Source organism: Camellia sinensis, chromosome 8 (assembly GCF_055761805.1).
Source record: "Camellia sinensis isolate YWXY chromosome 8, ASM5576180v1, whole genome shotgun sequence".
Classification (NCBI taxonomy): domain Eukaryota; kingdom Viridiplantae; phylum Streptophyta; class Magnoliopsida; order Ericales; family Theaceae; genus Camellia; species Camellia sinensis.
This window is the reverse complement of record NC_138968.1, coordinates 60,186,192-60,213,225: the sequence shown is the minus strand read 5'-3', so window position 1 is coordinate 60,213,225 and position 27,034 is coordinate 60,186,192. Positions and strand designations below refer to the sequence as shown.

General features: G+C 39.1%; 2 protein-coding genes across 7 annotated transcripts; one reads left to right on the top strand and one right to left on the bottom strand.

The window, feature by feature from the left end:
• Nucleotides 1-208: 208 nt before the first annotated feature.
• Nucleotides 209-13,019, top strand: LOC114275246 (uncharacterized). Of its 6 annotated transcripts, none has more exons than XR_014337730.1 (6): nucleotides 209-687; nucleotides 799-969; nucleotides 10,787-10,848; nucleotides 11,339-11,422; nucleotides 11,913-11,950; nucleotides 12,768-13,019. XR_014337730.1 is itself a non-coding variant. In XM_082882760.1 (6 exons), the coding sequence occupies exons 2-5, from the start codon at nucleotides 808-810 to the stop codon at nucleotides 11,919-11,921; spliced, it is 336 nt and encodes a 111-aa protein (XP_082738886.1). In that variant the 5' UTR covers nucleotides 209-687; nucleotides 799-807; the 3' UTR covers nucleotides 11,922-11,950; nucleotides 12,768-13,019. The 6 variants fall into 6 exon arrangements, 2 of the variants coding, with proteins under 2 accessions (XP_082738886.1, XP_082738885.1); XR_014337731.1 differs by having other exon boundaries at nucleotides 10,787-10,896; XM_082882760.1 differs by having other exon boundaries at nucleotides 11,320-11,422.
• A 13,322-nt stretch (nucleotides 13,020-26,341) lies between these two features.
• Nucleotides 26,342-27,034, bottom strand: LOC145797785 (uncharacterized). The gene has a single exon (XM_082885204.1). It carries the CDS (start codon nucleotides 27,032-27,034, stop codon nucleotides 26,342-26,344), a length of 693 nt encoding a protein of 230 aa, XP_082741330.1.

The following is a 27,034-nucleotide window of genomic DNA, read 5'->3' as shown; positions in this document are numbered from 1 at the left end:
AGTGGTGGTGTGGTGAGAGTGTATGCTGTGCATGTGTGTGGTGTCACTACTAAAAAAAGGGCATATTGCAACGTTTTTTTTGTGGCGTTTAAGGAAACGTCATTATAGATTCATTAAACACAGCGTTTTAAAAACGTTGTCTTTGATTTCCGTTAAATGACGTCGTATTGAGTCAATTTATTAACACTGTCTTAGACTCCGTCTATCATTTTCTCTGCCTCTTCTACAACCCCGAGTTTAAGCTCAAATGCACAGACACTCCTGTCTCTCTCTGTCTCTCTCTCTCTTCCAAAACCCTCGATTTGAAGCTCAAACACAGACTCTCTCTCTCGCTCACTCGATTGCAGATTTTGCGTTGTATGTTCTTCATCAATGTTGATCGAAGCTCAAACAACCCTCGATTTGAAGCTCAAGCACACATTTATATGCAATAGCTTCATTTCCACACACACACAAAAACTAGAAAATATTGGATTATCATCTTTGATTTTGTAATTAGAGTGTTTGTGGTTGTGTTTTTTTTTTAAATTTATTTTGGTTTTCATTTTGGTTTTTAACTTGTTGAGACTGCTAGTGTTTGTGTTTCTGTTTCTGTTCTTCATCAAAATTGATCTGTTCTTCATCAAATCGCAGATCCAAAATCCAAAATCGATTTGTTCTAGTTGATCTCTCTTGCTCTTATCTCAGGTACATTTTTCATTCTCTATTTTCTCATTGTCAAATGGTATTGGTTGGAAACTGGATTTTAGGATAAATCTTTTTTAATGGGAACATGATGTGTTGAATAATCTTCTGCAGAGTCTGAGTATGAGCTCTATCTTGAGGGGATCGGAGGATTGTTTAATTTGGAAAGGGGAAAACCATGGAATTTTTGAAGGTTACCACAATTTGGGAGACCATCTTCTTTGTTATAGTGTGGACTCTTTGGAATTCAAGAAACAATGTCACATTCAGAAATTTAGAATTGAGGTGAGATAATGACTCAATGCACTTTTCCTTCAACCTGACATAGCTAGCATAGAAACCTAGCAACTACATGCACTTAAAGAGAAACTATTGATGGAGGATCCATTTATATTTATTCATGTTCCAGGGAGGTGGAGTATTATTTAAAAAATTAGATAAAAGGACAACAGTTCTCTAGAAACCTCAAATATGGTTTTAATTGGGTTGATCTCCATAGACTTTTTTAGTTTATATGCAGAAAGAATGAAATGACCAAAAAAAAAAAAAAACACAAAAAAAAGGCACAAAAAACACAAAAAACAAATGAAAGGCCCACTCTATCTTATGTATTTTTGGATCATTGTAAGCTGATTGACAGTCTATTAGGATGAGGCTTACATTTTTGTTGCCTTTATAGAATTGTTGTCCTGAAAAATTTGTCATTCCATTTCGATGTCTCTAATCTTACACCACCCACTTATTCAGGCCATCCATATAGCGACCCCGGTCTTTCTCCTTTTGGTTGTTGTATCCGGACTTAGGTTCCCTGGATTCTCTCAATTTATGATTGTGGTTGTCATCCTTTATTTTCTCTTTTTGAGTTATCGGATGTGTTGGGCAGGTTTGTTTTAGATTGGTTGGGTTTGGAAACCAGGTGTTACTGTCCAGAATTTGGATTGGTCGCTCGAGCGAGAGTTTTGTCGCTCGAGCGAGGGTTGAGTTTTGTGTCTGGTGGCTCGAGCTTGGGTTTCTTCGCTCAAGCGAGCGTTTGCGTCTAGTTTAGACCTGAGAGCAGTGTTTCTTAGCTCGAGCGAGCGTTTCTTCGCTCGAGCGAGTCTTTCCTGTGTCTGGTCGCTCGAGCGACCAAGTCTTCGCTCGAGCGAGCCTGTCCAGTTTAAATAGGCAGCAGCGGGTTTTGATCGGTCTTTTCATCCTCTTCTAGTTTCCAAACCCTAGGTCCGACTTCTCTCTCTCTAAACTTATCTTCTTTCTAGGTTTTCATCTACTTCTAGTGTGAATCCATCTTATGTTCTTTGTAAGAAAGATAGAGGGCGGCTTGGGCTTCATTCTAATCTGAAAAATAGTGGATTTGGAGCACTTGGATTTCGGGTCATCATCTCTTTTTGAGTTCTCTTTTGAGGTGGGGATTCTCCTTGTTTCTTTTCAATACTTCATCTATAGATAGACATGTGGTAGTTTTTGTATTGCATAAAAATTGTATCATGTTGGATTTGTGAAAATCATGGGACTGAACCTTGGGTTGATTGTTGAATTTGGGTTTATTATCATTAGTTGTGGTTTGGGCTAATTGGAGTGTTAATTAGCATGTGGTTGTTGAAAGGAGAGGAAACCCTAATTTTCTTATTTGATTTAATAGATTAATTGAGGGGTTTAGATCTTCGGGCAAATACTTAGGTATTTTGAGTCTTAATTGTGGTTATTGTTGTTTGTTGATGTTAATTGGGCCTTTTTGGTCAATATTGAGAAAGAGGAAGGAAAGACCCTAATTTATTGTTTATGACTTAATGTGCATAATTAGTTTGAAATGGCTTTGAAAAGAATGTAGTGAATTTAAATGAAGTATGGCTTTTGTCCATAGGAGTGATTTTTGTGAAAACAAAGGAAGTGGAATTCATTTTGTGAAATGGGAAAGGTATTTTGAAACAAGTATAGGAGAATTGGAATGTTGTATCTTGAGTGTTGAACACACTTGTGTGGGGTATAGCTTTAACTACCATGTTCATGTTGTTGCTGAGTTTTGTGATCCCATGTTAGTTGGGTCTGTTAATTGATGTATAATATGCATGCATCTGGGGATTTGGTCATCAGTGGAGGATAATAAGGTTGTGTTGAATTGTTGTGTATGTATTACACCATTGTTGATTGAATATCATATGTAATGAAATGCTGAATTGCATTATATTTGTATACCGGTTGGGGAGAAGAGAGGGGTTGTACTCCAGTGTGTGTGAGAAGATAGGGGATGGACTCCACACACTTATGTGTTCAGAGCTAATAATCAGAGGTATCATACCCTTCCAGCTAGCGCCTGGAGAACTGACGCGCTGATAATCTAAGGTACCATACCCTTCCAGCTAGCGCCTGGTAAACTGGTAGATTGTTGTGAGAAGTGTATCTTTGGCTTACTACGCATATAGCTAGTAGTGCATTGTTGTTTTGTTATTGTTTCAGTGTATCTGGAAACATTGTGGATTGTATTTGTTACAGTGTTGGAGGGACGAGTTGACTCATTGATTGATTTTATGTATGTAGTTGAGTTGTTATTTTTTTTTATAGAGGTGTGTATGGATAACTATGATATAATAGGAATTGCATTGAAATGCCAAATATGTTCTGAAAAGGCACATCTGTTGTATGTGTGGCAAATGGAAGAGTAATGGGCTTAGTGAATCTATTTTTCTAAGTAGTTGTTAATGTTATAAAAGATTGGGAACGGGGGTTAATGAAAGGAAAAAGGAAGGATAAATCGCTTATAGCGGTGAATTAAATGATTGTTTTCAAGAAAAGTTCATATATATATTCATATATATATTTTGTATAAACTGTCACATTATTATTCTAGTATGAGAATGGGTGTTCATGATCATAGCTATCTGTAATGTTGTTATTGTTAAGGAGCATGTTGAGTTCCCTACTGGACTATATGTTCATCCCACGTTGTTGAATCTTTTTCAGGTGTTTAGCAGGGTGTGCTACAAGATTTGGATCTTCTTATTTGTTGGCCACGGGGCCTCTGTTATGTTGGCGGAATGCCATTGTTGTAAAGGGTTACACCCTTCTTCTTGTACTTTTAATGATGTAAGCCCAAGGGCAATTTATTAAGTTAGTTCATGTAATATTTACTTGCATACGAATGAGAGTATTGTTAATCACTTCTACGGATTGAATGTATGAGTTTATTTCCGCATGTTATCTCTGAAATTGAATTAAGTTAAAGAATTTGGTAATGACTTCGAGTAATAAAAAGTGGGGCGTGACAACTTGGTATCAGAGCGAGCCGGGTTGAATACTTTGGGCTCGTGGGAAATGGTTTTTACCACAGTGGGTTTACTACGTATTGTGAGGACGTTGCATGTAGATATTATGAAAGTTAGGACTTATGTGTTGCATTTATGTGAGCATGGGATTCAGTCTCCTGGATAGTATTCATAGCCGGTGAACTTGCTTTGAGGTCCTTTTGGAAACACGCCTGATCAACGTGGTTTCTGATAGGAATTCCTTGAGAGTTCCGGGATGAGTGGCTATCGTTGTGGACTTGATTCGATTATGTGTTTACATGTTTAGCTGATAATATGCAGTAGAGATGTAAATTTTGAGACTAAGTGTGTCTTGTGATTTAACAGTAGTGGAGTGTGCCTCGGAGAAGGCTATAGTGTTTTGCACTAAGTGTAATTTACTTTGTGCTTTATAGGATGTCTACACGAGGGAGTAAAGGGCGGTTGAATAGTAGGAGTGTCGGTAGAGGCACAGCAGTTCCTTTAGTACCTGCCGTTGCAGCATCGGCTGTCGGTGAGGATGTCGCACGTGAGATTGCGAGAGCAGTGCAAGACGCCCTAGCTCGTACTGAGGGCGGCAACGAGCATGCTCTCAAGCTTACTAAGGAGTTCTTTCGCTCCGGTCCACCTGAGTTTGTGGGGGAGGCTAAACCGTTGGAGGCAGAGAGTTGGTTGGAACAGATTACTAAGACTCTTGATATGCTCAGAGTCGAAGATGAGGAGTTGAGGGTTTCTTTGGCGACCTTTCAGTTGAAGAGTGATGCGAGTTATTGGTGGAAGAATGCTAAGAATAATGTGGGTAGCACGTGGGTTGCTTTTACCGAGGCCTTTTGGGCCAAGTATTTCCCTCCTTCTGCTCGGGAAAGGTTGAGGAATCAGTTTTTGGAGTTGCGTCAGGATGACACTCCTGTGGCACAGTTTGAGATGCGGTTTGTTAGTTTGTCGAGGTTTGCTCCAGAGTTGGTGACAACAGAGGAGCGTCGTTGTTTTGAGTTCGAAAAGCGGTTGTGTTTTGATATTCAGGAAAAGGTAGCTGGATCCTTGTGGAAGGATTACTATACTTTAGTTGAGGCAGCGGCCCATGTGGAGGCCTTGATTGCTAGTGATGATGGGGTTAAGGAGGAGACCATCTCGGTCAGTCATGTGGTTCCTAAGCGCTCTAGGCTCAGTAAGGGGTGGAGGCGGAAACATGCTCAGTCGGGAGCTGGTTCCTTTTCTTCGCCGGGGGTTTTGGATCCTTCTGTTGGGGTTTTCGGGGAGGAGCAAGTTTCATACCAGTCTCTGAGTAGGGGGTCTGGTAGTTGTTTCGTTTGTGGCCAGCAGGGCCATGGTAGACGTTTTTGCCCTTTGCGTGTGAACTCTGCAAGTGTTTCAAAATCTAGTCAGACTCAGTCGTACCCGTCTAGTCGGGGGCGGTTTCGGTACCAGAAACGGTCAAGCCAGGCTTCGGGAGCCTCGCGATGGGCGACTTATTAGTTAGCCCTACAGTGTTACCCTGGAGAGGGACTTTTTGTATGATGGCCGGTGGGGTATCATGTTTATTGATTTTGTTATTGACTGGTGTACTGTTGGATGCTGAGGCACTATGTTTATGTATAGCATTTGTATGCATGGTATTGTTTGTTTAATCCTCGTGTATTGGGGAGTATGTATGGAATTTCGAACCCTCTAGTATTTATATTGAGAAGTTGTTGATGGGATCAGTGATCCTAGTATTGTTGCTTGCTTGGTACTGTATATTGAGTTAGCCTTGTGACGGCCTGTGGGCCTTGTTCACTTTTGGAGTTTATTGGTTGAGAATGGGAATCTGTGAGTGGATGTGATTGATGAGATGGTTTAGAGCATTGCGTGGTATTGACAAGGTTATGTGGGATTTGTGTCTCAAGTTAGAAGGAATGGTACTTGTATGTTGGTTCGTGTTTTGGGCCTTGCTATTCGGTGAGTCCGTGGTGACCCCATCGGTTGTGTAGGGGTAGTATTTGTTTTGTGATTAGCTATCAATTTTTGGGTATGGTTTGAGTGGCACACAATTGTGCGGATTACTGAGTGTGGAGTTTATTGAGTTGATTAGTTAGCTTGTTGATATTGGGTTTTGGTTTGACATTGGTCACCATGAGGTTAGTCTCGTTTGTTGTTGACTTTGTGTGTTGATAAGGGAAAACTGAAATTAATCATCCGGTTGAGTCATTGAATATGACGGTTATTATAATACAACAATTATGTGTATTGAATTATCATTGTGAATGATTGAAATTTTTTTTTTATATACATTATGTGTATGTATATTGTTTGGGAGGAGATAGGGGATGGACTCCGATGATACAACGCCCAAATGTGTATCTATTGAAAGATTGATATAGCTCATATGCTTATTTATTGTGAAGTGAAAAATGTTTTAAATGGGTTACTATTTCATTTAATTGTTTGGCTAGGTTCTGAGCCGGGTGTATGTTATTTAATTGGATAAGTAAAAAGAGGCGGAATAGAATTGCAAAACCATGAATTTCTTATGTCTTATGTGTTGTCAGTACTGTTATGGTTTCTATTAACTATCATTATAGAAATGTTATGTTCGGTGTTGGCTGTGGCATCACCGTGTGTGTGATGGTTGTAGATAATGTTGTTTTGGAAAGAATAGGAAAACAAAACTTTTTTCTAGTGTTTGGGCCATCTGAGGGCGTTGTTGAGAAATTGATTTAATTCAAAGGTTTTGAGGAATTTCAAATGAATCTTTTGGCAGATAAAATGGGAATGATTTTGTGTTTTGGATAACACCGTGGTTGTGAAAAAAAAAATAATATATATATATATATATATATATATATTTACAAAACTATTGAGGTTCGCATGGAAAATGAAAGATTTATTTTGAAATGCCTATATTGAAAATGTCTACATTGTGAAACGTCTCTTGAACAAGAAAGTGTTTTCCTATAATTTGCTCAAAAGATTTGCTTTGGTTGTATGGTTGAGAATTATGTTGTTGAATAGTGACTTAGCTTGTTGTGCTAGTCAGTTGTTGGTCATTGTTTCGGGAAAGGTTTCGGTTGTTGAGGTTTTCGTACCTAAGTGTTGTCATTTGGAATGTTTCCCTTGGTTAGTCTTTTCTTTGGCAAGAGTGGATTAAAGGTTTGTTGTGAGATTAATTTCTTCCTTTGGGATTCGGGTGTTGATGTTGTGTGATTAGTTGGCTTTGTGTTTTGGCGTACCCTTAATTTCGGGGACGAAATTCTTTAAGGGGGGGAGGTTATAGCGACCCCGGTCTTTCTCCTTTTGGTTGTTGTATCCGGACTTAGGTTCCCTGGATTCTCTCAATTTATGATTGTGGTTGTCATCCTTTATTTTCTCTTTTTGAGTTATCGGATGTGTTGGGCAGGTTTGTTTTAGATTGGTTGGGTTTGGAAACCAGGTGTTACTGTCCAGAATTTGGATTGGTCGCTCGAGCGAGAGTTTTGTCGCTCGAGCGAGGGTTGAGTTTTGTGTCTGGTGGCTCGAGCTTGGGTTTCTTCGCTCAAGCGAGCGTTTGCGTCTAGTTTAGACCTGAGAGCAGTGTTTCTTAGCTCGAGCGAGCGTTTCTTCGCTCGAGCGAGTCTTTCCTGTGTCTGGTCGCTCGAGCGACCAAGTCTTCGCTCGAGCGAGCCTGTCCAGTTTAAATAGGCAGCAGCGGGTTTTGATCGGTCTTTTCATCCTCTTCTAGTTTCCAAACCCTAGGTCCGACTTCTCTCTCTCTGAACTTATCTTCTTTCTAGGTTTTCATCTACTTCTAGTGTGAATCCATCTTATGTTCTTTGTAAGAAAGATAGAGGGCGGCTTGGGCTTCATTCTAATCTGAAAAATAGTGGATTTGGAGCACTTGGATTTCGGGTCATCATCTCTTTTTGAGTTCTCTTTTGAGGTGGGGATTCTCCTTGTTTCTTTTCAATACTTCATCTATAGATAGACATGTGGTAGTTTTTGTATTGCATAAAAATTGTATCATGTTGGATTTGTGAAAATCATGGGACTGAACCTTGGGTTGATTGTTGAATTTGGGTTTATTATCATTAGTTGTGGTTTGGGCTAATTGGAGTGTTAATTAGCATGTGGTTGTTGAAAGGAGAGGAAACCCTAATTTTCTTATTTGATTTAATAGATTAATTGAGGGGTTTAGATCTTCGGGCAAATACTTAGGTATTTTGAGTCTTAATTGTGGTTATTGTTGTTTGTTGATGTTAATTGGGCCTTTTTGGTCAATATTGAGAAAGAGGAAGGAAAGACCCTAATTTATTGTTTATGACTTAATGTGCATAATTAGTTTGAAATGGCTTTGAAAAGAATGTAGTGAATTTAAATGAAGTATGGCTTTTGTCCATAGGAGTGATTTTTGTGAAAACAAAGGAAGTGGAATTCATTTTGTGAAATGGGAAAGGTATTTTGAAACAAGTATAGGAGAATTGGAATGTTGTATCTTGAGTGTTGAACACACTTGTGTGGGGTATAGCTTTAACTACCATGTTCATGTTGTTGCTGAGTTTTGTGATCCCATGTTAGTTGGGTCTGTTAATTGATGTATAATATGCATGCATCTGGGGATTTGGTCATCAGTGGAGGATGATAAGGTTGTGTTGAATTGTTGTGTATGTATTACACCATTGTTGATTGAATATCATATGTAATGAAATGCTGAATTACATTATATTTGTATACCGGTTGGGGAGAAGAGAGGGGTTGTACTCCAGTGTGTGTGAGAAGATAGGGGATGGACTCCACACACTTATGTGTTCAGAGCTAATAATCAGAGGTATCATACCCTTCCAGCTAGCGCCTGGAGAACTGACGCGCTGATAATCTAAGGTACCATACCCTTCCAGCTAGCGCCTGGTAAACTGGTAGATTGTTGTGAGAAGTGTATCTTTGGCTTACTACGCATATAGCTAGTAGTGCATTGTTGTTTTGTTATTGTTTCAGTGTATCTGGAAACATTGTGGATTGTATTTGTTACAGTGTTGGAGGGACGAGTTGACTCATTGATTGATTTTATGTATGTAGTTGAGTTGTTATTTTTTTTTATAGAGGTGTGTATGGATAACTATGATATAATAGGAATTGCATTGAAATGCCAAATATGTTCTGAAAAGGCACATCTGTTGTATGTGTGGCAAATGGAAGAGTAATGGGCTTAGTGAATCTATTTTTCTAAGTAGTTGTTAATGTTATAAAAGATTGGGAACGGGGGTTAATGAAAGGAAAAAGGAAGGATAAATCGCTTATAGCGGTGAATTAAATGATTGTTTTCAAGAAAAGTTCATATATATATTCATATATATATATTTTGTATAAACTGTCACATTATTATTCTAGTATGAGAATGGGTGTTCATGATCATAGCTATCTGTAATGTTGTTATTGTTAAGGAGCATGTTGAGTTCCCTATTGGACTATATGTTCATCCCACGTTGTTGAATCTTTTTCAGGTGTTTAGCAGGGTGTGCTACAAGATTTGGATCTTCTTATTTGTTGGCCACGGGGCCTCTGTTATGTTGGCGGAATGCCATTGTTGTAAAGGGTTACACCCTTCTTCTTGTACTTTTAATGATGTAAGCCCAAGGGCAATTTATTAAGTTAGTTCATGTAATATTTACTTGCATACGAATGAGAGTATTGTTAATCACTTCTACGGATTGAATGTATGAGTTTATTTCCGCATGTTATCTCTGAAATTGAATTAAGTTAAAGAATTTGGTAATGACTTCGAGTAATAAAAAGTGGGGCGTGACAATCCAACGTGAGCCATGGTAACACATCAAATATGAGGACATAAAGAAAACTGTTGCATCCTTTTGATTTTTTCATTCAACCTTTTTTGTCCCTGCTTATGGTGTAATAAGGTATTTTTGAGATATAACTTTCTTCTTCGGCTTTTTTGTTGATTTCATATTGGCTCAATTTTGGCATTGCTTGTATAGTATTTTGATGTTGATGATCATGCATAGTGCATATGGTTGTAGTGAGGTTACATTTAGCTAAGTTACTTCATTTGAGACTAAATTTTGGCATCAATTGCATATTATATTGTATTAAAACCAAAAGAATATAATTGAACTTTGACAATATTTGGATGTAGATGGTTGCCTATAGCGCAGTTCAGTTAAGTAAAGTTACATATAGGTTAGTTACTTAAGTTTGACTTTATGTTACATGAATGAGTTGTAAACCTTTTGGACGCAACATCACAAGGGTGGGAGCATGCACACCACCATTTTGAAACTAGATATGCACTAAAGTCAAAATGCATTGCCAGTGGCAGTGTAAAACAGAGAAGAACAGAATTTTTTTTTATATTGCTTTGCTTCATGTTTACTTGGATATATAGACCCGGTTATTGTAGCATGATGGAGATGAAGTATTGATACATAACCAAAAAATGAAAAAAACCAGGCAAACAGGAAGAACAAAAAATGGTAAAAGCACACACACACAGACCCTTTGCTTGTCAAAGGGTGTAAGATACAAATATGAATGCAACCTGAATTCAGCTGTGTTCTTTTTGCCTAGAATTTGAGAAGAAAATGTATGAAACACATCCGTGTGGCATTAACTAGTATTGATAATCAAATCATTTTATTTATTTATTCACAGGGCCTATGGTATGGCACATAAAATAGAAATTGCACATAAATGTAACAGGAAATTTCTCACAAATTTTAGGTTGTATCTATTGCTTGTAAGATATATAATTCATATTTTCCTTCACGTTCCTTAGAATTATGTGTGACAATGATATGGTATTGAAATGGCATTGTGTGGTTGTATGATTGCTTATATGTTTCTACATCTTGTGATAGGTTGGGGGTGAGAAGATGTATGAAAAAGCAAGAAAAGGAGAAAGCATTGGATTTTCACCGAGGTGGATTTCAATTTTCCATTTTGATATTGAGCAAAGTTTAGATGACAGGTTGTCTGAAGCTTAGCTTGTTGCTTCTGTATAACCTATTTATCACATTAATGTTGTCATGTACTAATTGTGGGTTTTTTATATGGTGGTTCTGCTATCCTGAGATGGATCTTATTTTGAATCATTGCAATTCTTTCTTTCAGTGATAAAAACAAATAAATGTCATGCTAATTGTGCTCAAATAATTTCACATTGGTGATTACCCTTTGAAAATTAGATCAAACGCAGTTTGAAAATGAAATAAATTAATATTCAGGAACTTTTGAGAACCTTTCCCTCATTAGTGGGAAACATAGATATAATTTATGTGTATGGTTTATGCATATTAGGAAAAGTGTCTATATGAACTAACAATGGACATTGACTGATGAAGTTGATATATTACATACTATCAAGTAGCAATAATCTTGTTGTTTTTGTAAGATTGTCTTATTTATTGCAGACAAAATTTGATTTTCCGGGTGACATGCTCAAAGGGGACATATGTTTGATCTCTTTGTGCAGATCTTGGGAAGGCTTTGAACAGGTAGTGTAAATAGTCAATTCTCATTTATCCAAAAAAAAAAAAAAGTCAATTCTTATTTTTTGTTCCTGGATGATTTCTTTGGTCATGGTTCTAGCATATCTCTCTCTCTCTCTCTCTCTCTCTCTCTCTCTCTCTCTCTCTCTTGTGCCTTATTGTGGTCGTTCCACTGAAAGAACAGACTGTTTTTTTGACTTCTGCCCATCTTAATTGGTTTTCAAACAAAAGTTGGAATGATGTGTCATATTGAGATTTAGTTGTTGGGAAAGTAATTATCCAAAACATTGTATAAACATGAGAGCTGCTGCTTTAGAGTTTTTATTACTCTTTACCCTGTTATGTATAGAATTTGTTTTCCTTTGTTTACAGATACAAATTCCTCTCAAGATAGAGAATGTCATATTGATTAAAATCTTTGTATTGCATTTATGTAGCTATTTTCTCCAATCTTCACTTCAGTAGAAATAACCATGACTGAATGTTTTTTTCGCAGTTGTGCTGATTTAATAGCTTTGAGAAGAGATTCAATTGGTAAGGCCGTTTCCTTACACTTTAAGATTGAATAGCTGCACTCAAATGTAGCCCTTGTTAGAAAAGTGTCTGATGGGAAAATGAAGATTGGAGGGTTTGTTGAACTCTATAAAACCATCCATTTCAAAGAATTAAGGGGTCAAAATGAAGATGTTTCTATTGGATCAGTAGTGGAAAAAAAAAGAAAAGAAAAGAGAGAGATGGTATGAAAACGAATGTACTTTGCTGCATGATTATCAATGAATAACAATTTTATTTGATATATTTCATAAAAAGATACAAATATTTTGGTCAAAATACCTACAACCCAATGAATGGGGTAGGAGGAAAGAGGGAAAAACCTTGTGTTGGTTTTGGATGGATTTGGACAGGATTTGCAAAAATTTGCAAAAAGAAAGGGAAATAGAAAAAAGAAAAAGAAAAAAAGGGAGTTTATATTTAATTCACATTGTCCTTTCCTTTTCTTTTTCCCTTTTCAAAGTTTTACCTCTTTCCTTAAATTAAGTTCATTATGTAGCAATAGCTGTCACTAGGTGACATTACCTGTATTTTTCGAAGTTATTCAAAACCCTCATGTAGATATTATGCATCTTAATAAACGTGTTAGCTTATGAGCTACATCATTACATTAGTTAAACAACTTTTATACTCTCTTATTTTTAGAGGTAAGGAACAAGAAAAACATGCAATCCTACCATCTACCATCATTGTTTCTTTTATTTTTCCTTGCTTAGCCCTCCAATCATCTGCATCCATACATGACTGTATTTTTTAGCTGCTTTTGATGATAACTTTTTGTTTTTTGCTTCTTTCTCAGTTTTCAACTTTGTGCTTTCCTTGGCTTTGTTGAGAGCTTCAATCAGTTCGTTTAAGCAAGTCTCTTTTGAAGCAGTCTTTGGTATCAAGTTCTCTGCAACATCACAAGGACTCATATCGGTTTTTTGTAATAAACTGTCTCTGTTTTGCAGATAATGACAGTTGTAGTTTGTCATTCAAGAAAGGCTTTTTAATATCTTTATTATGTGATATACTTTGGAAGATCAATGTGATATATTTTGTGTAGTAAAAATCTCATGAAATGTGCAATTAGTTAAATTCTTTGGTTTATACCCTGTTTCCAAAATTGTAGTATGAACTTTGTAGTGCACAATAATATTTATTTTACAGCAACTATATATGGTCACAGAGAATGCCAACTTTGGTATTTTATTTCATATTCTTACAGCAGCAGTAACACAAAAAATAAAATAAAATAAAATTTGGTATTTTATTCCATATTCCTGCAGCAGCAGCAGCAGCAGCACAGAAAAAAAAAAAAGAAAAGGGTATTTTATTTTATATTCTTGTAGCAGCGCATGAGAGGGGGGGGGGAAGTGGCGTTTTTTGAAAAACGCCACTAAATGACGTCATCGTGACGTCACACGTTAGTTTGTGACGGAAGGGGAGATGGACGTTAAAGATTTTGCGGCGTTTTAAAAAACGCCGTCTAATATTTTTAGCGACGTTTTTTGAACGTTGCAAAGATATAGCGGCGGCCGTATCAACAACGAAAATATTAAACGTCGCTTTAAGTTTTTACGGCGTTTTTCAAGCTTTTAGCGGCGTTTTTAAAACGCCGCTAAAACTCAGATTTCCTGCAGTGTATGGGCTGTGTTGCCCTGTGTGTGGTGTGCCATTGTGTGTTGTGCCTTGTGTGAATGGTGTGAAGAATTGGTGCGAGAATGGAAGAGAGAGAAAGAGAGTTGGATAGAGTGGTTTCAGCCCACACCCAGTTTTACTTTCACCATTTTCTTGTATCAAGAAGCTGCAGCTTAGTCAGAAAATATTTTTGAGAGAGAGAGAGGGAGGTAGTGCCTGGGAGAAAGCTCAGAGAGACCCAGAGAGAGAGAGCCTTTTTGCATGTGTTGTCCTCCCCTCCCCCCATGTGTCTGCTTCAAACAAGTTGGAAAATATAAAGAGAGAGATTTTTAATTGTTTATCACCCACCATGCCAACAATCATAAAAAATCCACACTCTTGGTGCCCACAGACCTCAATTATTCTGAAGAGGGAGAGATAGTGTGTTTGTTAGGTGTCTCCTCTCCAACCACTCTCACCTGCCCTCCTCTTTTTTCAATTTCATCCACCACTTTTCGAACTCACTTCACCGAATTATTTTCCACACAAAACTTATCATCACAATGTCCACTATGTTCCCCTTTGAATCCAGCAAAAACAAAATCCTTTTCCATCCCAAAACCCATTATCCTCATCTAGCCCTCTCTTTTTCTTTTCTTTATTTTCTTTTTCATTTTTTATTTTTTTGTTTGTTTTTTTATTATTTTATATAAAAACTAACTAAAAATGTATACACACACACAAAATTAGATAAAAAAATTATAAAGGCAAATTATAAAATACTACAAATTGATAAAATATTAGTGATATAAAATACTTTGACCAAAATAGGTGAGGTTCGGGATTAAAGCTTCAATTTGATTTTTCAGCTGAGAAATTCATAAAATGACATATTCTAATTTTTATCAGGGAGTGGTCAAAAGAAAGTGCCCAAGTCTTAGGGCCGATCAAAATGGGTTGTCTACAGTTGCCCCTCTTTGACAGAGCTCGAAGTCATTTCATGACGTGAGTGAATGTCAAAGCCCAAAGACGACCCTTTTGACAAGGCCGTAAGACTTGGGCAAACAAACAAGATGCAATGCGATGCAAGTGGTTGAACCCGAAGGTTGCCTACGTATCCTTTTGCAAGGAATCAAACCAGCGTAGTTCAGGGGCAAAATGGAAGTGACATGCTCAAAATGCAGTTTGAAGGTTGGACTTACACGCTTTGCGAAGCCAGTTGTTTGAAAATTCATGATTATGCAATGCAATACAATGCCATAGAGTGATGATAAAGATATGAAGATGACAACAATGAAGAGGCAAGCTTCGCGCAAATGATATGAAACATAACAGGGGGTGCATTGCATTAAATGTGCCACAAGATCACATACAAATGTGTCACAACATAATTTTAACCGAGTGAAATGACAGCCTAACACGTCTCACGCGAAAGGAGGAAAGATGGTGTAAACATCAGACGCACCTGATGTTTTTAACCGAGTAAACTTGTAATCCCAACGCGTTTCACGCGATAGAAGGAATGGCGGTATAACCAACAAGCGTACCTAATCGTATCTCATACGAAGAGGAGGAAGGTTTTAACCAGAGAAAATGACAATGGTGTAACCAACAGGCGTATCTCAACGTATTTTATACGAAGAGAGGGAAGGTTTTAACCAGAGAAAATGACAATGGTGTAACCAACAGGCGTATCTCAACGTATTTTATACGAAGAGAGGGAAGGTTTTAACCAAGGAGAACAACAATGGTGTAACCAACAGGCATACCTAACCGTATTTTATACGGAGAGGGGGAAGGTTTTAACCAAGTAGAAAATGACAATGGTGTAACCAACAGGCGTATCTCAATGTATTTTATACGTAGAGAGGGAAGGTTTTAACCAGAGAAAATGACAATGATGTAACCAACAGGCGTATCTCAACGTATTTTATACGAAGAGAGAGAAGGTTTTAACCAACGAGAATGATAATGGTGTAACCAACAGGCGTACCTAACCGTATTTTATACGGAGAGGGAGAAGGTTTTAACCAAGTAGAAAATGACAATGGTGTAACCAATAGGCGTATCTCAACGTATTTTATACGGAGAGAGGGAAGGTTTTAACCAGAGAAAATGACAATGGTGTAACCAACAGGCGTATCTCAACGTATTTTATACGATGAGAGGGAAGGTTTTAACCAACGAGAATGATAATGGTGTAACCAACAGGCGTACCTAACCGTATTTTATACGGAGAGGGGGGAGGTTTTAACCAAGTAGAAAATGACAATGGTGTAACCAACAGGCGTATCTCAACGTATTTTATACGAAGAGAGGGAAGGTTTTAACCAGAGAAAATGACAATGGTGTAACCAACAGGCGTATCTCAACGTATTTTATACGAAGAGATGGAAGGTTTTAACCAACGAGAATGATAATGGTGTAACCAACAGGCGTACCTAACCGTATTTTATACGGAGAGGGGAAAGGTTTTAACCAAGTGAAAAATGACAATGGTGTGACCAACAGGCGTATCTCAACGTATTTTATACGGAGAGAGGGAAGGTCTTAACCATGTAAACATCACGTTTCACGTGAAAGGAGTAAAGGTGGATTCGAAATCCAAACGCGTCTCACGCAAGTGGAAGAAGGTATGGTAGAATGACAAGGGGTAACCTCTACATGTAGAAGCCACTGATGTTGCTTTTCTTCTTGATCATATTCACAACTTTTCCTATTCTCCATCGGGGTGACAGACTAGGTTGGTTCAGTATCCAGAATTGAGGCGCATACACGCTACCTCAACCTATGGGGCTGCCATACAGATTTCAAGCCGGGGATACACCCCTGGGTATTTAAACCAGACTTTAGTCTCGGAAATTCCAAACCTTTTGCGTTCTAGGCATCGCCATTCGAACTCTAGTTTCCACCGTCGCAGTTGGTCTCCTAGGAACTCATTGCAATCACAGGCAGGTGGCTATACCAGACCATCTGAAGTCGTTCGGGCATGACAAACACCAAAGGAATTGCACCTTTAGAGGATTTAAGGTCTCCTAGACCATTCTTAGGCCATTGAAGTCGTTCGGGCACGACAAACACCAACGGAATTGCACCTTCAGAGGATTTAAGATCTCCTAGACCTAGGGAGTGCACAAGATGGTGTGATGCGCAAGATAGCGCGATTAAATTGAAATTGCACAAGACAGTGCAATAGAATCGAAATTGTGTGATAGATGCTTTATTATGTGTTAGATGCACATAATGTAAGGAGGAAAGATGGTGTAAACACCAGGCACACCTGCTGTTTTTAACCGATTTGCAATCCTAACGCGTCTCACGCGAGAGGAGGATGGTTGGTGTAAACAGACAGGCTCACCTGCTGTTTTTAACCGATTTGGGTAGTGTAAACAGACAGGCTCACCTGCTGTTTTTTAACTAATTTGGGTGGTGTAAACAGACAGGCACACCTGCTTTTTTTAACCGAGGTGGTGTAAACAGACAGGGTCACCTGCCTGTATTTTAACCGAGGTGGTGTAAACAGACAGGGTCACCTGACTGTATTTTAACCGGGGTAGTGTAAACAGACAGACTCACCTGACTGTAGTTTAACCGGGGTGGTGTTAACAGACAGGCTCACCTGACTGTATTTTAACCGGGGTGGTGTAAACAGATAGGCACACCTGACTGTTTTTAACCGATTTGAGTGAATGCGCAGAATAGCGTAATGAAGCACAATGCGGGTGCACTAGACAGTGCGATATGGGTGAATGCGCAAGATAGCACAATACGGGTGCACAAGACAGTGCGAGTGGGGGGTGCACAAGATAGTGCGACGTAGGGATGCACAAGATAATGCGATGCGCAAGACAGGGCGATTGAATTTGATGCACAAGACAGTGCGATGCCCAAGATAATGTGATTAAAATTGGTGCACAAGACAGTGCGATGCGCAAGATAGCGCAATTGAATTGGAATTGTGTGACAGATGCTCGAAATGAGATTATTGTGCGATAGATGCACAGAATGAAAGAAGGAATTGTATGCTCGAACCAAATACTGTATACATATACTATGTATAGACAAAATACATACAAATACGGCAATATACAGACATGCATGTGCGGTATACATACATAGATTCGGGGAATATTCTGTTTGCAGCCATCAACGGAAAGACACCGTTACTGAGAAGGCATATTCCGTTTGCTGACGTCAACGCACGTACGCAAAACACGCAAAAAAGAAAGGAAAAATGCAAAATGCATAGACACGGGGGTTCGACCCTCTGATCTCAAGTTTGGCCTTCGAGTCCTCGACCACTGAGCCATGCCACTCTTGTGAAAAAATATTCAAACAAATATATATATAGGTATACGAGACATATATATACATAAGACCAAAACAAAACAAAAGAAACATTTGTTTGTGGGGTTCGAACCCCTGACCTTGGGCTCAGCCTTCCAGCCTTCAACCACTGAGCCAAACCACTAAACCTAAGCCACTTTTGTGACCAAAACGTTCAAACAAATATATATAATACATAGATATACAATATATATACATATATGTATAAATATACAATTCTCCCGCCTCTCTCTCTGTTTTTGTCTCACTCTCTCTTCCGTCATCTTCTTCGAGCGTTGTGTCTGGCACACGATTTCAACAATCGCGGCACCTGATCGACAGGCTATCCCATCTTGCCCCGATTGTCAATGATCGTCTCGAGCCTTCCGCCCTCTTTGTTTTCTTCTTTGGCTTCATCCTCCTCTTAAGTTGAGGCCTGCGAAAGAGAGAGACAGAGCAAAAGCCTGCAAACTTTCTCTGCCACCACTCTGTAACCTCTTTCTTTTGCATTACTCTCCTTTGCCATGGCTTCTTCACACGGTTCTCTCACTCTTTTTCCAGACCTGAACGAGTCCACGATAGAGATGACCGAGTCTGACTCTCCTGAACCTCAACCACGAGCTCCTCCTCCTTCTCCTGTTTTCAACTTTCCAGCGATGTCAGTTGAACAAATCATGGCGGCACAGTCTGACATCGAAGCAAACTCGTATACACTGAGGTCATGTGTGGAGACCGTGACAGCGGTCTCCAACTTGTCCCGTCGACTGCAGAACAGGACGTGTGAAGTACATCAGTTACATGCACAACTCTCCCTCCTTCAACGTATGTACAAAGACGCTCGAGTAGAAATTAGTGCGCTGAAAAAGCAGAACAAAGAGCTGAAACGACTGACGACCTCCGTGACTCGATTTGGAATTTCTTCGCACAACCAATTTGATGGTCGGCGAGGAATAATCTCCTTTGGAAGCTCTGCCAAGGCCAAGGTAGAGTCTTCAAAAGCTTCGAGGAGTAAAGATGAAGCGAGGCAGCTGATGGCAAAGTCAGGCAACGAAGCTGTGTGCAAATGAAGCCGGTTGCAATCTTCGCCGCAAGGTTGCTGCCGGAGAAGAAAGAAGAAAAGATCCCTCTCTCTCTCTTTGTTTTTTTGTTTTTTGTTTTTTGTTTTTGTTTTTTTTTTTTTTTTTTTTTGTTTTGTTTTTTGTTTTTGTTTTTTTTTTTGTGTTTTTTTTTTTTTTTGAGTTTCTGTAATCGGGGATGTCCTCCTTTGACTTCAATAAAATCAATTTCTTTTTTGCTCATCACTGGCATGACTGGCATATCACTTTGAGCTTGAAAATAATTTGTTTGATTGAATTTGAGAATGATTGAATTTTTGAACTCTGAATTAGACATTGACTCTTTACTGACCTGAATCAACAAATGACCTAACGAACTGAAAAAAAGAAGCAAATTAATCCAAACACACTTATATACACTGACTAGTATAAATACACCGACTGGTATAAATATACTGACTGGTATGAAAGGAACACCCTTATATACACTGACTGGTATGAATACCCTGATTGGTATGAATACACACTTATATATACTGAATAGTTGACTCGAGTGGTGGAGAAGACAGAATCTTCGACTCGACTATGCCCCTAGTTCATTGCCTTCCCTTTTTTTGTCTCTTGATTTTTTTGTAAACATGTTTTGATCAACATGAGAGTTAGATTAGCATACTTATTCCATTTTCTGTTTCAAATCATGTAAGCTAAACTGTGAGCACTGAAAATTTTCCCTTTTCAAATCCAAAGAATGGTCCAAGTTTTGCAAAAATGGAATAATTTTTTAGAAAAATTAGTCAGCTTCATTCAAATTAATCAAAACCTATTTTTGCAAATGGCCACTACTCAAACAACATGGGATCAACCATCGGGGTGCATAGTCCCAAGCCAGATAATCAATGGTGATATCCGAACAACGCAAACCGAACCAAGCCAAACCGAACCGAATGAAGCCGAGCAGAACTGGACCAAACTGAACCGCTGAACCAAACCGAACCAAGTTGAATCGAAACCAACTGGACTGAGCAGAACGAAGATACACTAATCAAACACGGATAGGACAACCAAGTCAAAAAGATACACCAATCAAACATGGACAAAATGAATGAGTTGAAAAATTATTGGGGCCGAACTTCAAGATGAAGCTACCTACGTATCCCAAAGATAGGAATCAGGCCATCGTAGTTCCAGCTAAGGGTCACTCGGGTATTGACATTCTCCTTTTAGGCTCTAACTTTTGCCAAAGTTGCCCATTCGGGTTTTCAACCTTGCGATCTTTTCATTTTTCTTTTTATTTTATATATATATTTTTTTGTGCTCTAACTTTTGCCTGGGTCGCCCTTCCGGGTTTTCAGCCCAGCGAGCCTCTCAAGAGTTATTTTTATTTTAACTTGACCATGTTGATTGGGTGTGAAATCTCTAGGCCATCTATAAGAACGACTACTACACTTGACCAATAGATACGATGATGTAGGGACTAGGCTAATTGGCTCTGAATTTGCCCCTAGTGTTGCCCCTAGTGTAGTGGATAGGAACTCGACTGTCCTTCAATAATAAAATTCATTCTCTCAAATTCTGGGTTTTGCCTTTTTGGGCGGTCTTCATTGGGAAACAATTCAGTTTTAACTCTTTGATCACCTCCAACCTTTTGCCCCTAGTTCAAGGGCTGCTTCAAATCTAAATCACATCTGACCTTCTTGTCCTTAGTTCAAGGGTTGCTTCCAATCTGAATCACAGGCCCTACATAGTTTTGGGTAAGGTTCACTCAGGTATTGACACTCTCCTTTTAGGCTCTAACTTTTGCCAAAGCTGACCATTCGGGTTTTCAACCTTGCGAGCTTTTCATTTTTCTTTTTATTTTTTTATTTTTTTGTGCTCTAACTTTTGCCTGGGTCGCTCTTCCGAGTTTTCAACCCAGCGAGCCTCTCAAGGGTGGTACCTTATTGCCCCTAGTTTAAGGGCTGCCTCCATTTCAACTATCCAAGCCTCACACTTTTGCCCCTAGTTCAAGGGCTGTTTCAAATCGATATCATATTCTCTGCCCTGAGTTCGAGGTCTGTTTCCAATCTGGATCACATCATTGCCCCTAGTTCAAGGGCTATTTCCAATCTAAATCATATTCGACCTTATTGCCCCTAGTTGAAGGGCTGCCTCCATTTGAATCACATCATGGCCCCTAGTTCAAGGGCTATTTCCAATTCGGCTATGCAAGCCTTACACTTTGAATGATCATTGAATACTTCAAATCAAGGTTTGAAAGCTAAGGAGCTATGGAGGTCGGACCACGAGTCAAGAGGGATCTTATGCTGTATAATCAATTCCAAGCATGTCTTCGTAGGACCACGCAAAAACAGTTTTTGAAATCTTTTAACAAAGTGACTAATCACCCGTACTCTTACGAAGATAAGATAGAACCAATTTGGACCAAGCTAGGATCATTCTCAATACCCACATTAACAAAAATGATTTTATTCATCAAAGGCTTAACACACCTCTCTTCTTCTCAGTTGATCAAAATTTGCAATTCCCGAGAAACTTCTTCCTCTTTGTTTTCATCAGAGTTTTGGAAAAAGTTTTGAAAAACTTTGGTCAATGCAATGAATTAAGGCACAGAGAAGTAGGCAGACTCTATGGCATTTTGTTTTTTTTGTTTTTCTGTTTATTGAAAAGAGACTATGACTCAGCAATGGCAACAGACTTTTGACAACATACTCAAAAGAAAATGACAAAGAGGACCTAGACATGACCGAAATGTCTAGGTTAGCACTATCAAAATCAACAGACTCTGACTCATTAGGCTGACTCGAGCCTGACTCTAACTCTACAAACTTGGTGGAGTCAAACTTAGACTCAATACTCAATTCAGAACTCAGAATAAAACCATTCTCAATTTTGCTAGTCAAAGTGTGGGCCAGCCACAACATTCAAAATAAATTGCTAGTCAAAGTGTGGCCAGCCACAACATTCAAAATAAAGCTCATGCAATCAATAGGTGGTCACTCCCCAATCACAGAGATGGTCGACTTTGTGGGATATCGGCATTTTTTTTTTTAACAATTTTTTTTTTTTTTGATTTTATGTTTTTGTTATTTTTTTGTTTTTGAAGTAATGGTGCTAAACTGAATAGCCTGAGCCACTCATTCGAATTTGAGAACCCCTGTATAGATCCAATACATTACACATAAAGCAGGAAAGAGAACAAACACCCCTAAAGAGGATAGGGTTATCCTGTTCTAGCTTAGAATGATCTAGGGTTTCACTATTCACACAAGCGGTATCATACATCCTAGAAATGGGAAAGCATCCTGTCCTAATTTGAAAGGTACTATAGCTCACTATATGTACAAGGTTGGCTCTACTTTACGGGTTGAAGCCAAGGTGACGTTACCAAAGAGTCCTTTGGGTCATAACCAATAAAGATCCCAGGAAATCAGAAGAGTCAAATAGCCTCTCTTCGGAGTCTGAGAACCTTAGATAGCAAAGCTAGATAGCAGGGCTACATAGCAAAGCTACCCTTTTGACAAATCTCAAAAGGTTACAACACAAGGCCTCTAAAGTATCGTAAAAATAGGTGTAGTGTCACAAAAAGCTTACCTGTGCTCCTTACCAGTATCTAGCCAACACAAGGACTTGAAGTGCACCAATGCATGCAATACAATAAACATATAATTGAAAATAAAAGTCATATCATGGAGTTCAAATCAAGGTTTCATAAAATCCCCAGCAGAGTCGCCATAAACTGTAACATACCCGGGGGGTACCCGCGCGCGTTAAACAGTTCAGACTTCCGAGATCTCTTTGATCTCAAGTTTCACGAGTGCAATGTGAAACGTAGATGAGAGTCCAGATTTGGCAACTTTTATTGAAAATCCATTTTATTGCAATTTTGTCAAAAATGGACTGCGTCATCAGATCTCAGAGTCGCCACCTAATATTTTGGGAAATTAGGAAACCCATGACTCGGTGCCAAGGCCACTGTTCGTCGTAACCAAGGATGCTTGGCTCGGAACCTTAGGTATGAGAATGAGCACCCCCGCTCACCCGATCAAAAGATCGGCCTCTACTAAACTATGATATGACTTTTTATTTTCTTTATATGTTCATGTTCTGATTATTGAATAAATCCTAAAATTTACTATGTGAAGCATACAAGTATAGACTAGTTTGCTCAAATTGGCACAATTCAACTTCATGTTTGTTTTTCGAAAAGGGTTTGAATTTGCCAAAGTGGGCTTAAAGTTTGTGAATTTGCCACTGCAAAGTGGGCTTAAAACGTACATTTATTGAATTATTCCAATTCAAGCCTTCATTCACAGGCATTCATACGGTTCTATCAAATAAGCAAGTAACCTCATGGTAGAATACTAACACATAGTAAGAAAAACACACACAAATGGGATGCTAAAGCATAAAAACTCACAGATTGACCGACGTCCCTCGAACAACTACAAAACAAAGTTAGTAAAAATATGCATGATCTTATATACAGAATCCTAATGCAATTCACTCATGAGATGCACTAAAGCTTCGGCTTCTAAAATATGGCATGTGAATCATCTCAATAATATGATAGCGTACAGAATCACAGAAGGATTGATTAAATCCACACATGTAAATGTAGCCGAATCTTAATGCATGAGACATAAATGTAAAGCATGGATATGCATGGCATGTCAGATATATACATACACACGGTTAAGGAAAGCGATTAAAGAATGGGATAGAAAGAAGCGGGATGGGGGAATTATTACAATACTTATATTATTACAGATCCGAGAAAAATGAATAAAATAAAATCCTCACAAACACTCAAAATAAAATAAAATAAAAAAAACTTCAACTCAGTAATCCACTGACAGCTCCCACTCCTTTTCTCTACTGGAAATTGGGCCCAGAGCCCAGAGCCCAAAATCATGAAAGTAAGCCCACTAAGTAAGCCCACTGGACCATGGTTTTCTCTAGCTGCTGGTTGGCTACATTTGCTCCCGAACTTGACTTCGGTTAAATGAAACACTAGCTGGTTTGATTCACATACCTAAGTTTGATTCACACACCCACCACCTTTTCTCTCTCTTCTTTGTGTTTTTCACCACCCACTATGAATACCACCCCCAGCACGCCTGTGTGTTGATTATTTTTGTCTATCCATCTTTGCAGATCACCACTTATCAATCTCATCACCCCCACGCCTCCGATTTTCTTTTATTCCCTTATTCCTCTAGCCGAGAGAGAGAGAGAGAGAGAGAGAGAGATTTTGGTCTCGGCTAGAGAGAGAGAGAGTGTGTGAGAACTTGTGTGTGTGTTTGTTGTCATGCATGGGTGTCATGCATGGGTGGGTTGGTGATGCTGGGTGTGTTATGTGCATGGGTCTCTAGAGAGAGAGTGCCGTGGGTGTGTGGGTGTGTGTTTCCTGCATGTGTGTGCTTGTGTATGCATGTGTTATGTGTGATCGGGGAGAGAGAGAGAGAGGTGCCGAGATGGTGTGGTGTGCCTCTGTTTTTTAGAGAGAGAGAGGAGCCTAGGAATGTCTAGAGAGTGAAGAGAGCTGGGTTTGGTGTGTGTGTCTGGTCTGTATCAGTGTTGAAGCTCCATCCGTCTATGGGTTGTGTGTGGGTGTCTATGTCTCTCTCTCTAAACCGTGTGTGTGTGTATCGTGTAGCCTCATGTCTTTTGTCATGCATGTGCTCAGTCTATCCGTGTTGAGTGTGTTGGGTCTGTGTAGTGTGTGGGTGATGAGTGGTGTGTTGAGTATGAATGTTAGTCGTGTGTGGTGTGTTTCAGTGAGGTGCCGTGTGTGTATGCCGTGTGTGAATGGTGTGTGTGCATGGGTGGTGTGGTGTGGTGTGGTGTATGAAGTGTGTGGGTGATGAGTGTGTGGCCTCTCTAAACCCGTGTGTGTGTGTGTTCAGTGGTGAATGGGTGTATTGAGTGATGTTGTGCATGTGTGTTGGGATGGCAGTGGTGGTGTGGTGAGAGTGTATGCTGTGCATGTGTGTGGTGTGCTGTGTTGATTATTGAGTGTATGGGCTGTGTTGCCCTGTGTGTGGTGTGCCATTGTGTGTTGTGCCTTGTGTGAATGGTGTGAAGAATTGGTGCGAGAATGGAAGAGAGAGAAAGAGAGTTGGATAGAGTGGTTTCAGCCCACACCTAGTTTTACTTTCACCATTTTCTTGTATCAAGAAGCTGCAGCTTAGTCAGAAAATATTTTTGAGAGAGAGAGAGGGAGGTAGTGCCTGGGAGAAAGCTCAGAGAGACCCAGAGAGAGAGAGCCTTTTTGCATGTGTTGTCCTCCCCTCCCCCCGTGTGTCTGCTTCAAACAAGTTGGAAAATATAAAGAGAGAGATTTTTAATTGTTTATCACCCACCATGCCAACAATCATAAAAAATCCACTCTTGGTGCCCACAGACTTCAATTATTCTGAAGATGGAGAGATAGTGTGTTTGTTAGGTGTCTCCTCTCCAACCACTCTCACCTGCCCTCCTCTTTTTTCAATTTCCTCCACCACTTTTCGAACTCACTTCACCGAATTATTTTCCACACAAAACTTATCATCACAATGTCCACTCTGTTCCCCTTTGAATCCAGCAAAAACAAAATCCTTTTCCATCCCAAAACCCATTATCCTCATCTGACCCTCTCTTTTTCTTTTCTTTATTTTCTTTTTCATTTTTTATTTTTTTGTTTGTTTTTTTTATTATTTTATATAAAAACAACTAAAAATGTGTACACACACAAAATTAGATAAAAAAATTATAAAGACAAATTATAAAATACTACAAATTGATAAAATATTAGTGATATAAAATACTTTGACCAAAATAGGTGAGGTTCGGGATTAAAGCTTCAATTTGATTTTTCAGTTGAGAAATTCATAAAATGACATATTCTAATTTGTATCAGGGGGTGCTCAAAAGAAAGTGCCCAAGTCTTAGGGCCGGTCAAAATGGGTTGTCTACAGAAAGCATGTAATGGACGTGAGCCCACACGTTTGCCACGCTACACAGAAGATTGCAGAGTTGGAACTAGAAATCAACGAGAAAGACAGTGTGACTTCAGAGTTACGTGCAGAAGTGGACAGACTGAGGCAGGCAAATAAGTTACAAGCGTTGCATCTTGTTGGAGGATTTGGTAGCTTGATGCAAGCTAAGGACGATGAGGTGAAGAAACTCACCACTGAAAATGCTGAATTGAAAAGGGCAGTAATATTTTGGAATAAGCAAGCGGGAACAACCCTATTGTAATGATGACAACATGATCAGCGTGTATAATATAACAAAAATAGCATACAATGTTTTGGTTCTAGCATATGGAAAAATAAGTGGGTGTATGACAAATTGAACTTGTTCGGACATTCAAATGGAAATGGGACTACGGAAGTAAATGAGCATAATGTTTTTAAATGAAATGGGACACACCTTGATTACCGTCCTTCGCAGTGGCAACTAGCAAGAACCCTTTGAACCTGCCTTTCAAGAAGGTTCCGTCCAGGAAAAGTAATGGACGACAATGACGAAACCCATCAATGCATGCTTTGAACGAAATAGAAAAACGGCGGAACCGGTAGTTGTGTTCATCGTAGCCGATGTCAACATAACTCCCAGGATTGTATTGCATGACGGCTTCATGATACCAACACAATTGGTCGAACGATACGGAATGGGTGCCAAACAATTCCCCCATTGCCTTCTCAACCCCTAACCACGTAACCCGGTAGTTGACGTCCAACCCATAATCATCTTTCAAATCTAAGACGACATCAGTTGGACGTGTGAGTGGTCTGTCCCGAACACAAGCTGCTATAATATCAGCAACCATATCAGATCCAACCCTTGGATGATTTGATGTCCAGACGGATACACCGCAACTATGCACACTGTTCCATTTGCGAAGGTAGAAAAACTGATTCGCTTTCAACACCCGAGCATGTATAGACCACGTGCATCCCTTATCCTCCACCATGGAGCACACTGTTGTTACCCATATGGAATTGTTTTTGACATACCTGAAATTGAACCCAAACTCCATAGCATACTTACACAAAACCGTTCGAAATTCGTGTGCACCCCCCTCAAAAGCATTGCCCGACAT

Excerpts from the sequence above, each read along its gene's own strand:
- LOC114275246 (XM_082882759.1), top strand. The coding sequence starts at position 808 with ATGAGCTCTATCTTGAGGGGATCGGAGGATTGTTTAATTTGGAAAGGG. Across the intron at positions 10,849-11,319 it reads AGCATTGGATTTTCACCGAG|ATTGTCTTATTTATTGCAGA; the intron begins GTGGATTTCAAT and ends TGTTTTTGTAAG. Across the intron at positions 11,423-12,767 it reads CTTGGGAAGGCTTTGAACAG|TTTTCAACTTTGTGCTTTCC; the intron begins GTAGTGTAAATA and ends CTTCTTTCTCAG.
- LOC145797785 (XM_082885204.1), bottom strand. The coding sequence starts at position 27,034 with ATGTCGGGCAATGCTTTTGAGGGGGGTGCACACGAATTTCGAACGGTT.